At 43.2% G+C, this 13223-nt stretch overlaps 1 protein-coding gene across 7 annotated transcripts in view; it reads right to left on the reverse strand.

Annotated features, from left to right (window-relative positions):
- The window catches only part of Htt (huntingtin), a 149213-nt gene that overhangs the window by 77153 nt on the left and 58837 nt on the right, over positions 1-13223 (reverse strand). For all 7 annotated transcript variants that reach the window (NM_024357.4, XM_039091788.2, XM_006251230.5 and 4 more), the window contains 11 exon segments: positions 543-669; positions 3334-3536; positions 4359-4510; positions 5807-5883; positions 7128-7248; positions 8244-8390; positions 8752-8852; positions 9281-9344; positions 11565-11704; positions 12252-12349; positions 12442-12600. In NM_024357.4, coding sequence (NP_077333.2) covers positions 543-669; positions 3334-3536; positions 4359-4510; positions 5807-5883; positions 7128-7248; positions 8244-8390; positions 8752-8852; positions 9281-9344; positions 11565-11704; positions 12252-12349; positions 12442-12600 — 1389 coding nt within the window.

Consider the following 13223-nt stretch of genomic DNA (forward strand, 5'->3'; position numbering starts at 1 on the left):
CAGAAGCCCCTCCAAACTTCTGTGTGATTTCTAGACTCCTCCACTCCACTGTGTCTTTCTGTCTCTGTCCTCTTTGTTTTAGTTACGTTCTCACTTCATAAACCAAACTGGCCTCAAACTCTCAACCCACTCCACCTCCTGAGTGGGTAGATTAAAGATACATCATACCTGGCTTCCACTGTCTTGTTATCTCTCCCAAACAAATTCCTCATTTGCCTTATAAGAATTCTTCCCATATCATAATCATTTTGTTTTGTTTTTGACTACCACCACCCACATCTATCTATTTCTAGCCATCTTTGCCCCTTTAATAAAAATTTGGAGTTCTTCCCTGCAAGAAGGGGAGAAGGAAGGAAGCACAGAAAAGCAGGCTCCTTGCTATAGCTTTACTCTGTCAAGTGAGAGTTTATCACAGACACTCATGAAGCACCCAGAGAACTAACTCTTCCCTGATGGTACTGCAAAGGGCCAGCTTTCCTACTTACGGTGTTTACACTTCTGCACCACAGGCAGCCCTCTGCCCTCCAGAAACTGCTTCCTACCTGTACTGGCCTCTCCACCTTTCTTGGGACTCATCGGAGTGGATGTTTGTTCTCCGGGCTCTTTCTCCTTCCCTTTCCGTCGAATAGGACTTAGAGAAGGGGGGTTTGTGAGAGAAGGCAAAGCTGCCTAAAATAAAAAACAAAAATATAATGGGATACAGCTAATACAGGAACCAAAACCTAAAATACAGTTCCACTATGTATTGGAAAGACTAGCCCAGGCAACTCATGGCCTCTGAGCTCCTATTCGAGAGCTCAGACACTACAGAGATAATTTGACTTCACCCATACAACTGTACATGGCAGGTATGGCTCTGAACTTCCTCACACCAACACTGAGAATGGGTTGGAGAAGGGAGGGTCTCCAGGGAATTAAAAAGACCTAAAGTCATTGGCACCCCCAACCATGTCCCCTTTAAGAGAAGGCAATCAGGACATTTTATGTGAACTATCACATGAGTAAGCAGAGTAGAACATTTACATTTTCATTTTAAAGTGAGGAAAATAGTGTTCTGAATAAAGCCATCTGTTCACTGTCATAGCTAAAACCCGACAAGTCAACAGCCCAGACGTGACCCATGCTCTCCAATATGCAACCCAAGGATACATGGGATAATCAGGCTCCTACACACAAAGAGGAAAGGTGGCACAGGAGAATAGAAACAACGTGGTAAGAGGCAGGCACATCAGGTCTTTGTTGTGCTCCTCTCTCCCTTCCTGGCCCCAGCCCCTGCCCTACTCATCTGTTGAAATCAAGAAAATGCAATAGTGGGGGAGGAGGCTTCAGAATGAGGTCATGGTGGCAGGACCCTCATAGATAGCATCATCATTGCTCCTGTGAAAAGAGACTCCAGGAGTTCCCTTTCCCCATCCTCCATGAGAAAGCCAGACTTAACCAGGGGTCAAATCTGTCAGTGCCTTGCTCTTAGAACTGTAGGAAATAAGTAGCCACTGAGGCTCTGTACTGGTGGTAACCAAGCGGGGTGAGTCCTTATGCACCCCTGATCCTTATCTATAAAGAGCAGCAGCACATCAAGACAAATGGCTGTGGTCAGGCCGTGCATGGAAGAAGGCTGAGGGGCAGGTAAGAGACTACTAAACTCAAGAAACTCTTGGTATAAAGAACCTGTTACAAATCCACCAAGTGAATGAGGCCATCAGCAGAAGTGTCCAGGTGAAGCACACACAGAGACAAAAAGCAGAGTAATGTCCAGAGACAGGGGCATGGAAGGATTCTGGAGTCACAGTTATAGGGTTGATTGTAGTCATTCCACACAACTCTGTGGCATAATTTAAAAAAAAAATACATGTGGTGACTCACACTGTAATTCCAGTATTTGGGAGGTTGAACTGAGAGAATCACCATGAGTCAGAGGCCAGTCTGGGATACATAGTAAGTTTCAGGCCAATTGGCCAAGACTCAAACAACAAAATTTAATTGTTTACTTGAATTCTATGGAATGTGAATCACCTCAATAATATGATTTCTAAAAATAGGCCAGTGCAGATATACCAGTTTATATCAGAATCCAGAAAAGAGAAGGTGTGTATTAATGAACATGTACACTAACACCAAAGGGATGTTTGTGCACATATATGTGTAGGTATACTTATGTTGATTTTTTTTCCCCCTGAGAGAGGTTTTCTCTGTGTAGCCCTGGATGTCCTGAAACCCACTCTACAGATCAGGCTGGCCTCTGACCAGGCAGAGATCCGCCTGCTTCTGCCTCTCAAGTGCCGGAATTAAAGGCGTGGATCACTACCACCCCGCCTTACATACATTTTTAAACACAGTATTTAATAGGAAAAATAAAGAATAGTGAGCTGAAATAAAACTATGGTGGCTCCCATTTCTATCATGACAAAGTACAAAGTGTGAGAAGAAGCAAGTACAAAGGAGGAAAGAAGATAAGAAGGCCAGGCTCTGGCTAAGGCGTTTGATACATTTGAGCCAGCTTCACAGAAGCTTCACAGGATATCATACAGAACTGAGGCTCTCGCAGAGTTGAAGCCCCTGACAGATGTGGGCACATCAGCAGCCTGATTCCCTAGCCTATTAGTCAGTTCAGTTAAGTCACACTGCCACATTTCAAAAACACAAGGGCCACATGTGGTCAGTGTCTATTGTCCTGGTTGTTATGGACATGGAAAATCCCACTATGGCAGAAAGACCAGAGAGTAGAAAGAACGTCGATAATCCACAGGAAGGCACCTTCAACAGTGGACAGAAAAACTGAACCAAACAGTACAGGATGTTGGAAAAAACACAGGAAGCCCTGTCACTCAGGGTAAAAGAGTAGCCCAGAGTATAGGAAGGCAAAGTACCCATAAAACAGAACTGACTGACCATAGCAGGAAGTTCTCTCAAAGGTGGTAACAGAAACCAGGTAGACTGGAGCTGAAGAAAGGACGGCTCAAGTAGGGGAACGGGGTCCTGACAGAAAAAGCCAAAGACCTCAACACCAAAGCCCATGCCTGAGCAGACACAAGGACTCGGTGGGTAAGATGATTCTTCAAAGGCTTTATTGTGATGGGGAAGAGAAAGCAAGTGGAGGAACCTAGGAAATTAAGAAATTATCCCTTCTGAGCTTCATGGCTGACACCAAAAAAAAAAAAAAAAAAAAAAAAAAAGAGTACAAAATAACTACACCTTTATGTTCAGTACAGTGGCTGAATAAACTATTTTCTTTACTTACAGAAGAAACAGAGAAGGAACAAACCACTAACATGGGTGTTCAGGAAGTCCAGTCATTAGTCAGATGATAATTGCTGCCCCCAGGGAACAAGTTACCTTGATTGCTGGTCCAGGAGTCACGTCATCCAAGACATGAGCACAGATATTGATCACCTTCAGCAGGTGGGAGAAAAGCTGCTCCACCATGGGCACCAGAGTCCGATCCCCCAGGGCAGGCCAGATCTCCTCCTGTCTGGTGGCTGCTGAGCTGCCTTCTTCTTCCGAGGCCCATGAGCTTCTCAGAGACTTGGGGGCACTCGCTGTGACACAGGCACACACATTGCTCTAATGTGTGAGGTGGGAAGCGGTTGTGGCCTAAATTTCTCAGACAGATCTGTGCTCATATACGGATGAACCTCTCCATCTAAACAGAGGTCTCAAACTCACGTAAAAAGTCACCACTGTTCTTCTGTCCCAGGTATGACTCTCACAACTGAGATGCAGCTGGGGGGCAGGCCTGGAGCTGCTGCCTCCACTATGCTCTTCCTGCCCCTTTCTCTTCTCCTAAAAGTGCACTTCGTCTTTTCCCATAAGCACCCAACCGGACCCCCTACAAATTCCAGCCCAAACTCAAGTCAGGCTGAGAGCGCTCTATAAAACATAGCGATGACAAACGGAACAAGTCAATTCTCCTCAATAGGACCTGGTGCCCTACCCTGGTGGGTTCAGTGGTTTCTGACCTGGCTGGCCGGATTCTCTATTCTTATTCAGGTGATATCCACGTAACTTATACCCAGTATTAAATAATTTTCAGTTCTCTAAAGCCTTACTGAAGTAATACCTCACCTATTAATCTACAAACGTGACCGAATAGTAGTGTCTACAGCTGCTCAGCTCTCCTGTGCTTGTCTGTGTGTATCTCCTGCTACTCTATAGCCCCTTGACGAATACAACCTGGTATAAACCAAGCCACTGCCTGTCACACAGCACCCAGAAAACAAACTCATTCACATAAACAGACAACACCTCAAATCCGGATCAAAGAACCAGCTGTCCCCCAAAATAACAATCATGTCCTTGTAACCTGAGAACCCCTCCCCCGCAAATGAGAACTAAGTCTGGAAGCCTATCTCTGCCAGTACCTGCTAGCAAGTTTCCAGCCAAAATCAAGGCATCCTGATGGGCTGAGAGATCCAGTGGGAACCAAGCTGATGAAAGCAAGGTGAGAATCATGGAGGCCATCCCAACAGTGCAGCTCTTCCTGGACTCATCAGAGGCACTCAGTGGGGGCACTCTGAAAGCAGACATTCCCAAAGTCAACCATGAAGCTTCAAGCATACAGTCTTGTTGTTTAATACCCCTGTGAAAATAAGCCATGAGCCATCCATTTTACCTCTATACCTTGTTTGTTGATGTGGTTTGGGTTGCGTAAGATAGGGCTTCTCATTTGTGTAGTCCTCAGAGCCTGGAACAGGCCATGTAGCCTACGCTGTGCTGCAAAATGTGTCAACCCTACCTCTGCTTACCGAGTCCTGAGGTTACAGGTGTGAGCCACTCTCATGTTAAAACGGCTAACCAACTAACTCTTCCTGTAAATCAAACTTCACCAAAGTCACTTGGGAAATGAAATCATAATAGAGCTCATTGACAGAACTAGAATGATTATTCTGATGAAGTTCAAACTTCCTTTTCTTTTTGACTTAGACTGTACTCCAATGTCAAAGTTGCTCAGGAGTCAAGGGTAGTGCAGGGCCTATGACTGGAACCTGTAACTGTTCAGTCAGAATTCATGGAAAGAACAGGAACAATCGCTCCGGATGACAGAGCATGCCACTGTTAGTTGGCCATATATTTACACTCAGAAGAAATCTTTAGATTTCCCTCCAGATATGATGGGAACCCCCAAATTTCTTAGTCATCAGCACAAGTGAAGGCTTGCTTATTAGTGCTGAGAAAACTAAATTATACCCAGATGGCAGTAGGCCATCTACTGGGGAAATTATTTTGTAAGGGAACATAATAGAAATACACTACTTCCTAAAGCACATTCTTATAGCTCATCATAATTCTGGATGCTAACTGACTTTTATTGCCTAGTAATTTTAGAAAGAATCAAACTAATGAGAAAATTTTTACCTGCATATGATAATTCCTTAATGAAGCCATAGATGATACCCTCAGACCCCCAAAGATGCTTACAAGCATCTGACATTCATGAGTCACAACTGCTTCAGGGTCCCCAACAGTTCCTTTACTAATTTCACACATCTCACATGGCAGAAACAAGTGTTCCAGCATATATTTAAAAAAAAAAAAAGCCAAAGAGATCCAACATAAAAGGAAACAGAGGGGAGGGGAAGGGGAAAAAGGGGAGAAAAGGAGAAGGGGGTTGGAGTAGAAAAAAAAAAAAGAGAGTTGCTCAGCTGTGCCTGTTGTGGGTGGGCAGTGACTTGTACACTTATTGTGGGTGGGCAGGGGCTTACACACTTGTTGTGGGTGGGCAGGGGCTTGCACACTTGTTGCGGGTGGGCAGGGGCTTGCACACTTGTTGTGGGTGGGCAGTGGCTTGCACACTGAGGAGCATACATACCCACAGTGCCATCCTAGACTCCAAGTGCAAACTGGAAAGGCGGCTGAAAGAACACACAAGGCTTCACAGCACCCAAACTGCAGAAGAAAGGAACGGAAAAAATCACACCCAAACACCACCAAAAGCTTAACTAAACCTATACACACAAAACGAAGTAAACGAAAACAGATAACTGTAAGTAGCTACAGTGTAGTCATCCTGCCACTGGACACTGCATGCTTTAAACAGCAGTAAACATGCTTTAAACTGTCAGTAAAACTTGTTAGAGCCCACAGAAAGGCGGCCAGCAGCTCCTGCTGGGAACTCTTTGTCCAGAGAGACTCAAAGTCTCCCTAGAAGTTTCTCTCTTCCTCGCTCAAGACCTCAGCTCAAAATGATTAAAATAAACCTCCAGATCAGACCCATGCTTTGACATGCACAGATCACAATTAAAATGAATCTCATATCTTGAACAAATTTAAATCTGAAAGGCATTTAGTTAGCAAGACAGCTGAACTCTCAACTGTGTGACTCTCTATAGTGTCCAAGTGTTTCTTCCATTGTACAAATAAAGGTCTTTCCAGGAACCACTACATAATAATTCTGCATAGTATTCCTCTCTCTGATTTTAAAAGTTACATGTAATTATTTTAGAAAGTTTATGAATACTTGAAAATTGTAAGAAAATGAAAGTTAGTCACAATCCTAAAAGTCATCCTAGCAATGTTCTGCTGTCCTTTTTCTGAGTTTGTAAAGACATATGCACATATGAATCTTACTTTTCTAACCAAGAGTCAAACTATATTTCCAGATTATGAGATTTTTTAAATTTATATTTAAATTATATTTATGCCACATACACATATAGAGTTCAGAGGACTTGTGGGGTCTGTTCTCTCTTTTCAAATGTATGGGTCCCTAGGGATCCAATTCAGGTCATTAGGCTAGAATTCAAACGCTTTTACCTGCTGCCCTATCTGGATAGCCTGTTTTAGATATTTTTTTGTTTTCTGAGACAGGGTTTCTCTATGTAGTCCAGGCTGTACTGGAAATCACTATGTAGACCAGGCTGGCCTCAAACTCTGAGATCCACCTGTCTCAGCCTCCCAAGTCCTAAGATTAAAGGCATGAGCCAGCATCACCCAGTCCATTTTAGAAGTTTTATACAATGACTTTCTAGGTTGGATACATTGTTTACGATGAGTGTGTGTTACAAGGAGTCTGTTGAAAGACGTACACTTCCTCATACAGCACCTCAAGAGAGAGAGAGCCCTCACACAGGCCCTTTGTACTGTGAAAGGCATGCAGGGCAGTCATCTCAAGCCCGAGCGAGGAGACTTACTGTGAGTGCCCGTGTAGTTGACGTAATGAGTTCATGAGAAACTGCGGCAACGACTCTTGAGAGGTTGTTTTCCATGGTGACATCTGTTACACTTGGTAGTAAGCTGTAGCCTCTATAGATTCTAGTAGAAAACACAGAGGCTCTAGAAGCATATATTGCTCACCATCAAATGATGTGTAACAGTCCACGATTAAGGCCCAGAAGACTTCAGAGTAAAACAGAGGCTCGGTAGTAGAGCACATGCTTACTGTGCAAAAGGCCTCCTGACAAGGCTAGAATACGTTTGTTTATCACTTAAAAAGGGTGGGGAGGGGCTGACTTCTCCTTCACCAGATGCTCCCACACATGCTTTACCATGTGCTGCTGGTTGACTTTTTTTCTTAATTTGGTTTTTCCATGAGAAAAGAAGAGTCATTTAGGAGTAATGACTTTAAAATCTGGTGAGTTGAGTTCCAAATTCAGAGGAAAAGCAATCAAATTACCATGTGAGCTTGGAAGTCACTTGGTCGAGTTTTGTGTTTGTTGTTTCAAGGCATCAAAAAAGAAAGGTACCCTGTAAATCCAGTCTTAAAAAGAACTGAAAAGACAAGAGCCCAGAGGGCATGTTTTACTATTGCTACTGCAATCTTCCTTACAAACTAGTATATTCACTGGAACCCTCTTGTTCCCACAATCTACTGGGCAGGTAGGACGGGTTATGTGGCCAACGGACCCTGCCCATGTGCTAGCAATATAAGCCTGAGAATCAAGACTACAGTACACAGCAGTCTGACCCTTGGCATCAGCCCACCCACGGCTCACTAGCTAAATTCGCTAAGAGTGAAATTTTCCATGGACAGGCTTTCAGATGCTTGTGACAGTCACAAACAAAAATACAATCCTCAGATGAAGGACTTAGAGAACTCACTGCAAGACTGAGGACATCATTGCTATGTGACTATGAAGGGAGTTAACCATAGGCGGTTGTGGCAAACCATGATGTCAGATAAATACCCTGTTAATGAACAATGGCCTTGTCTTTTAGGGGCTGCAGGTGGTTTTTAGAAAAGAGACCAGGAAAGGTGGCACCATGGAGGCACACCTTGGTGACAAAGCCAGGCGCTGTGGGCAGTGTACCTGGTTATGGTGCTGACGGAGAAGTGGGATGGTGGCTGGGTCTCATGCATGAGGAGCTTCAGGTAAACACTACTTTGATCTCTTGCTACAGCCACGACTGGGTCAGCCTGTCCTTGGTCACACTTATAAAACAGCTTTGGGACAAGTCTGCCATGAAAGGAAAACTGATCTAAATAGAAGATACGTGAAATTTACCCATCACCTCACCTTTCCCCAGATGGCTAACCCAACCTATGCCCATGACAGCCATCAGAGCTGTGCACAGCGATTACACATCCAGGAGGTAGAAAGAAGCAGAACTCTCTTTCACTCTTAGTGCTGATCTCTAAATTACAAATTTGACAGTGAAAGCACATTAGTTTTATAATGGAAGGCCAGTAAATTTGTTTTTCAAATTATCACTTTAGGAAGTTCTTTTTAAATAATGAAATGGGATTCCTTCTGCCTTCCCCATTTTCTTACAATATATTTCAACCGAAGAGTAAAGAGATAAATACTGGGAAAACACCTTGTCAATGTCGTCGCAGCAACATGTCGAACCCTGGGGTCTTCATCTCCAAGCAAATAAATGACCACATTATTGAGTACTCGTTCTTGTAGTTTTAGAAACTTCAGAGAGACAGAAAATAAAAACGAATGTAATTTCTATGTTGTTTCTGTTGTTTTATTTGGGGAGTTTGGACTTTTTGAAATGCAGTCTCAGTATGTGGTGTTGGCTAGTCTGAAACTCACTGTTTAGATAAGGTTGGCTAGAGCTGAACTCACCAAGATCTGCCTGCCTCTGTCTCCCAAGTGCTGGGATTAAAGGCATGGGCTACTATATCCAGCTAGCTAAGGAAGGCACTTTGGAAAGTTAGTCAGGAGGCACTCAGGATGACTGATTTTCAATCCATGCCATATACTGACAAGTTTCATGACATAAAGTGTTAAATATAGCACAACACAGGCATTCAGCAGGACTTGACACCACTAGGGAGACCCTACTAAGACAGATTCCAAAAGATAGGGCCCACAGTCTCACAAAATGAACTGCTTACCCCTGTATAATGATGAGCCCCTCGGTGTAAACTTTCTGCTTTTGCCTCCAAAAAACTCACCAGCCTAACAAAAGAGCACATTTAACAGAGATGTCATTAACACAGCAAATACAGTGCTGGCCTGTAGCCCTCAGACAGCTCAACATGAAAGCAGTCTCTCAGAGGCAGCTCAATGTCTTCTGTAAATTCTTGACTAAGTGAGCACTGGATAAATAGTTTTTCATCAAAATACAAACCTACTGCTTCAAGAGTTAAGAGTTCCGTGAATGAACTTAAATGCAGAGAGGACAAGCACACTGAAACTCCCACCCAGGAGACCAGCTGTGGGCCCCATTCCACAGTCATAACTGCAACGACAGAGTAATCCTTCTTACAGAGATTGTCCGAAGATGAGACACAATAACCCATAGGGTCTACACTGGCTGTAAAAATCAATCAAACAGGCTGGAGAGATGGCTCCATGCTTAACAGCATTGGCTGCTCTTCCAGAGGAGCAGGGTTCGATTCCCAGAAGCTACAGGCAGCTCATGACTGTCTGTAACTCCAGTTCCAAGGGTTGCAACTCCCTTTTCTGGGCATTAAATACATACGACACACACACACACATACATGCAGGCAAAAAACCCCAAAAAAACAAAAAAAAAGAAAAACCCAAAAACAAGCAAACAAGCACGAATAGTAACCACAAACACAAAAATATGAATAATAAAGAAACATTTTCCTTCTAAAAGAACTTGTTAAAAGAAACTGCTAAAACTTACTCTGAGGAAATGAAAGATACAATATGTTAAGTTATAGAATTTTTGTTTCTAGGAAGGGAGTGAATAGTGTGTGTGTGTTTGGAGGGGGGGTTCTCATGAGCCATCTACCTTGTGGTTTTCTTGGTTTTGGGTCAGGGATATTTGATAGTTGAAAGAATGTGTATTTAAAATTATACAGCTGGATTCGGTTTAGATAACCTTGGTTTTGCTTGCAGCGTCCAAAGCATCAGAATCAGGAAGGGGTCAAACATGCTGTCTGCTCTCCATCAGGCCTGGTCAGGATGCTGACTCTGGCGCATCAAGGTCACAGAGTTGTTCACAGCCTGCTTGATCCTGTGGTCACTGCTGGTCTTGACAGCCACAATGAACGCAGTTATCCTCTAGCTTCTCCATGACTGACTGGGGAGGGACAGACTAGACTAGGGTGGACCTGCCGAGCTTTAGTTATCCTGGAAGTGTTCTGGTGAGGGTGTGTGGACTTCCCAAGAGTAAGTGGGTGTGATATTAAGTCTCTGACTTTCACTGTTTTCACTTTGGCTTCAGCTTTGGGAGGGGCAGGAGTTCTCCACTTCAATTTCAGCAACATCCTGGCAAAAAGCTGCCCTTTTTCTTTGCGACAGGACTCCTTACTAAGCGAGCAAAGTGGCTGACAGGCCATGGACCCAACCGCCTCCACTTCTCCAGCACTGTGATTACCACCACATCTGCTTCACATGGGTGCCGCCATTGAGCTCAAGCTCTGTTTGTGTGGCCATCACCCATCTCCCCAGTCCTCAAGGTATTTTTTTAAACTGGAACAAAATACCATTTAGCTATCTCCCTTAAATCAGAATAAAGGTAAATACATTAAAAACAAAAAAACAGAGTTGATAGCCTTTTTAAAAAGTTTGAAACAAGATGTCTCAAAACAAACAAACAAACAAACAAACAAACAAACAAACAGACAGACAACTCAGTGGGGCTAGACAGACTGCTCAGCATTTAAATGCACTTCCAGGCCTCCCAGAGATCTGTAGTGTAGTCCTCAGCAGCCATGTTAGGAGACTTAAAACCATCTAACTCTGCTCTAGGCACTTTTCTGACCTTCTCAGGTACTTGCATTCATGTGCACAAACCCACATGTCCAATACAGACATACATATTTAGACATAATTAAAAATAATAAAACTTAATTTTTTTTACTTCTATCATCTAGAAAACCAGGACAAGAAAAATTAATCTCACTTAAAATATCAAAGTCTCCAAGTTCAGAGTTTAATTACAGTACTATCACATGTATGCTTTTTTTTTTTTTTTTTTTTTTGGTTCTTTTTTTCGGAGCTGGGGACCGAACCCAGGGCCTTGCGCTTGCTAGGCAAGTGCTCTACCACTGAGCTATATATCCCCAACCCCTTATCACATGTATTCTAACTAAACCGTGGGTGACCCGAACTCGCAGTACACACAACAGCCATGCCAACCGCAGAGGCCTTGGGACCTTTGGTTTTAATTTGAAATTCTGAATCGGAACTGGGTTCCCATACCTGAAATCAATCTCTGCAAGAGTTTCCAGCAGTTCAGTCCTCACCAGCCAGTAGGAGCTGTTCTTCAGAGGCAGCATGTCAATAAGCAGTTGTAATCCCAAGTCACTGTAGCTGCTGCTGCAAAGACTCAGGACACAGTGCTGAGAACCCCAGCCCACGGAAGAAGGCACAGGATCAGACACCTCATCTACACTCAACGGCACGCACCTGTTCCCTGCTAGTCTCTCTTTAAGCAGCAACAAGAATGTTACGGTTGAGTTTAAAATGCTATGCCAATGACTTATGATCCAGCGAATAGGAAATGTCACTGTCACTTGAGGAACCAAGGGTCTTTTAGCAAAAGGTCAGTTAAATAATACCCATAATTTCATTGCTGCTCAGCATTCCAGCATCTTAAAACAGTATTTGTAAAAATTCAACAAATTTCATATTTTGAAATAGCAAGGTACATTTCTAAACACTACCTTTAGGGGAAAGAAATGTTTCAAATAAAGATTCCAAGAATTAAAACTAAACGTTTTAATAAGTTTTAATACTATAGCAGGGTTTTTCAAAAGCCAAATGGGAAATCCCTGAAAATAACTGTTGACAGCTTATGGAAATGTGACCTATCAAGCTCCAAACTTAACTGTACCACTGGTAAGCTCACCGAGGCACGGTACAGTTTGTGTAAAAGGCTGTACTCACCCTCACAGCTGTACAAGCCAACTTGCAAGTAACAGAAGATTCATCCTTCAAAGTTTTCTGCAGTAAAGGAATGCAGTCCACCAGAGAAAATGTATTTCCTAACCAGAAAAATGAACGAGAAATACTTCTATAGAAACATGAACATGGGAATAGTATCCAGAAAAGACAGCAGAACAAACTGTCCCATTACCTGTCAGGGCCCTGATGGTGCCCAGCCAGTCACCAACACGGAGACGGGACCTGCTGAGGATGGAGTAGACAAGGGTCCCACAGAGAATGGCAGTAGCTCCTCGCACCTGAGGGTCTCCATGATCGATGTAGTTCAGGATGTCAGAGACATACTGTTCCTCTGTGGACACAAATGGCCCAGTCTGTGCCTTCTCCACCATCAAATCTATACTACAAATGAAGCTTCATTCTCAGAAAAGGAGGAAAGGGAGCATTTTGCATCTGTAAAGGCCCTGACTAAAATGTCCTAATGTTTGGGGTTTACAGGTTCTAGAGTCATCACGGTGAAATTATCTCAATATGTCAAAATTTCTAAATTGTAATCCCAGGTTGTCGGACTGAAATCAATTGAATTCCAAGATTTCTTTTGGAACTAAAGATTAGAAACAATCAACCTAGTATATATTTGTTAACTTTAAACTTAATAACATAGGTTTGCCTTGTCACTCAAAGAAAGAAAGAAGGTGGCAGATACTTTGTGCTCCAGAGCAACTGTGTCCAAGAGCAAACAGGGTGTGGTGTTGTCCTAACTGGTCTTAGCCTGAATATGGATGTGGCCCAGGAAAATGTAACACAGAGCAGTTTACCAATGCAGCTCCTGATTTAAGAAGAAATAGAGTCTGTGTATAAATAACTTTTACAATTCCAGATGTCTACTTTATTAACTATGTGGTCCTGTGTATGGAGACACGCATAAGGGGAGTCATGAGACTAAGACCACGACCATGCACATCTGCAGCTCTA

This window comes from Rattus norvegicus, chromosome 14 (genome assembly GCF_036323735.1).
Source record: "Rattus norvegicus strain BN/NHsdMcwi chromosome 14, GRCr8, whole genome shotgun sequence".
Lineage (NCBI taxonomy): Eukaryota > Metazoa > Chordata > Mammalia > Rodentia > Muridae > Rattus > Rattus norvegicus.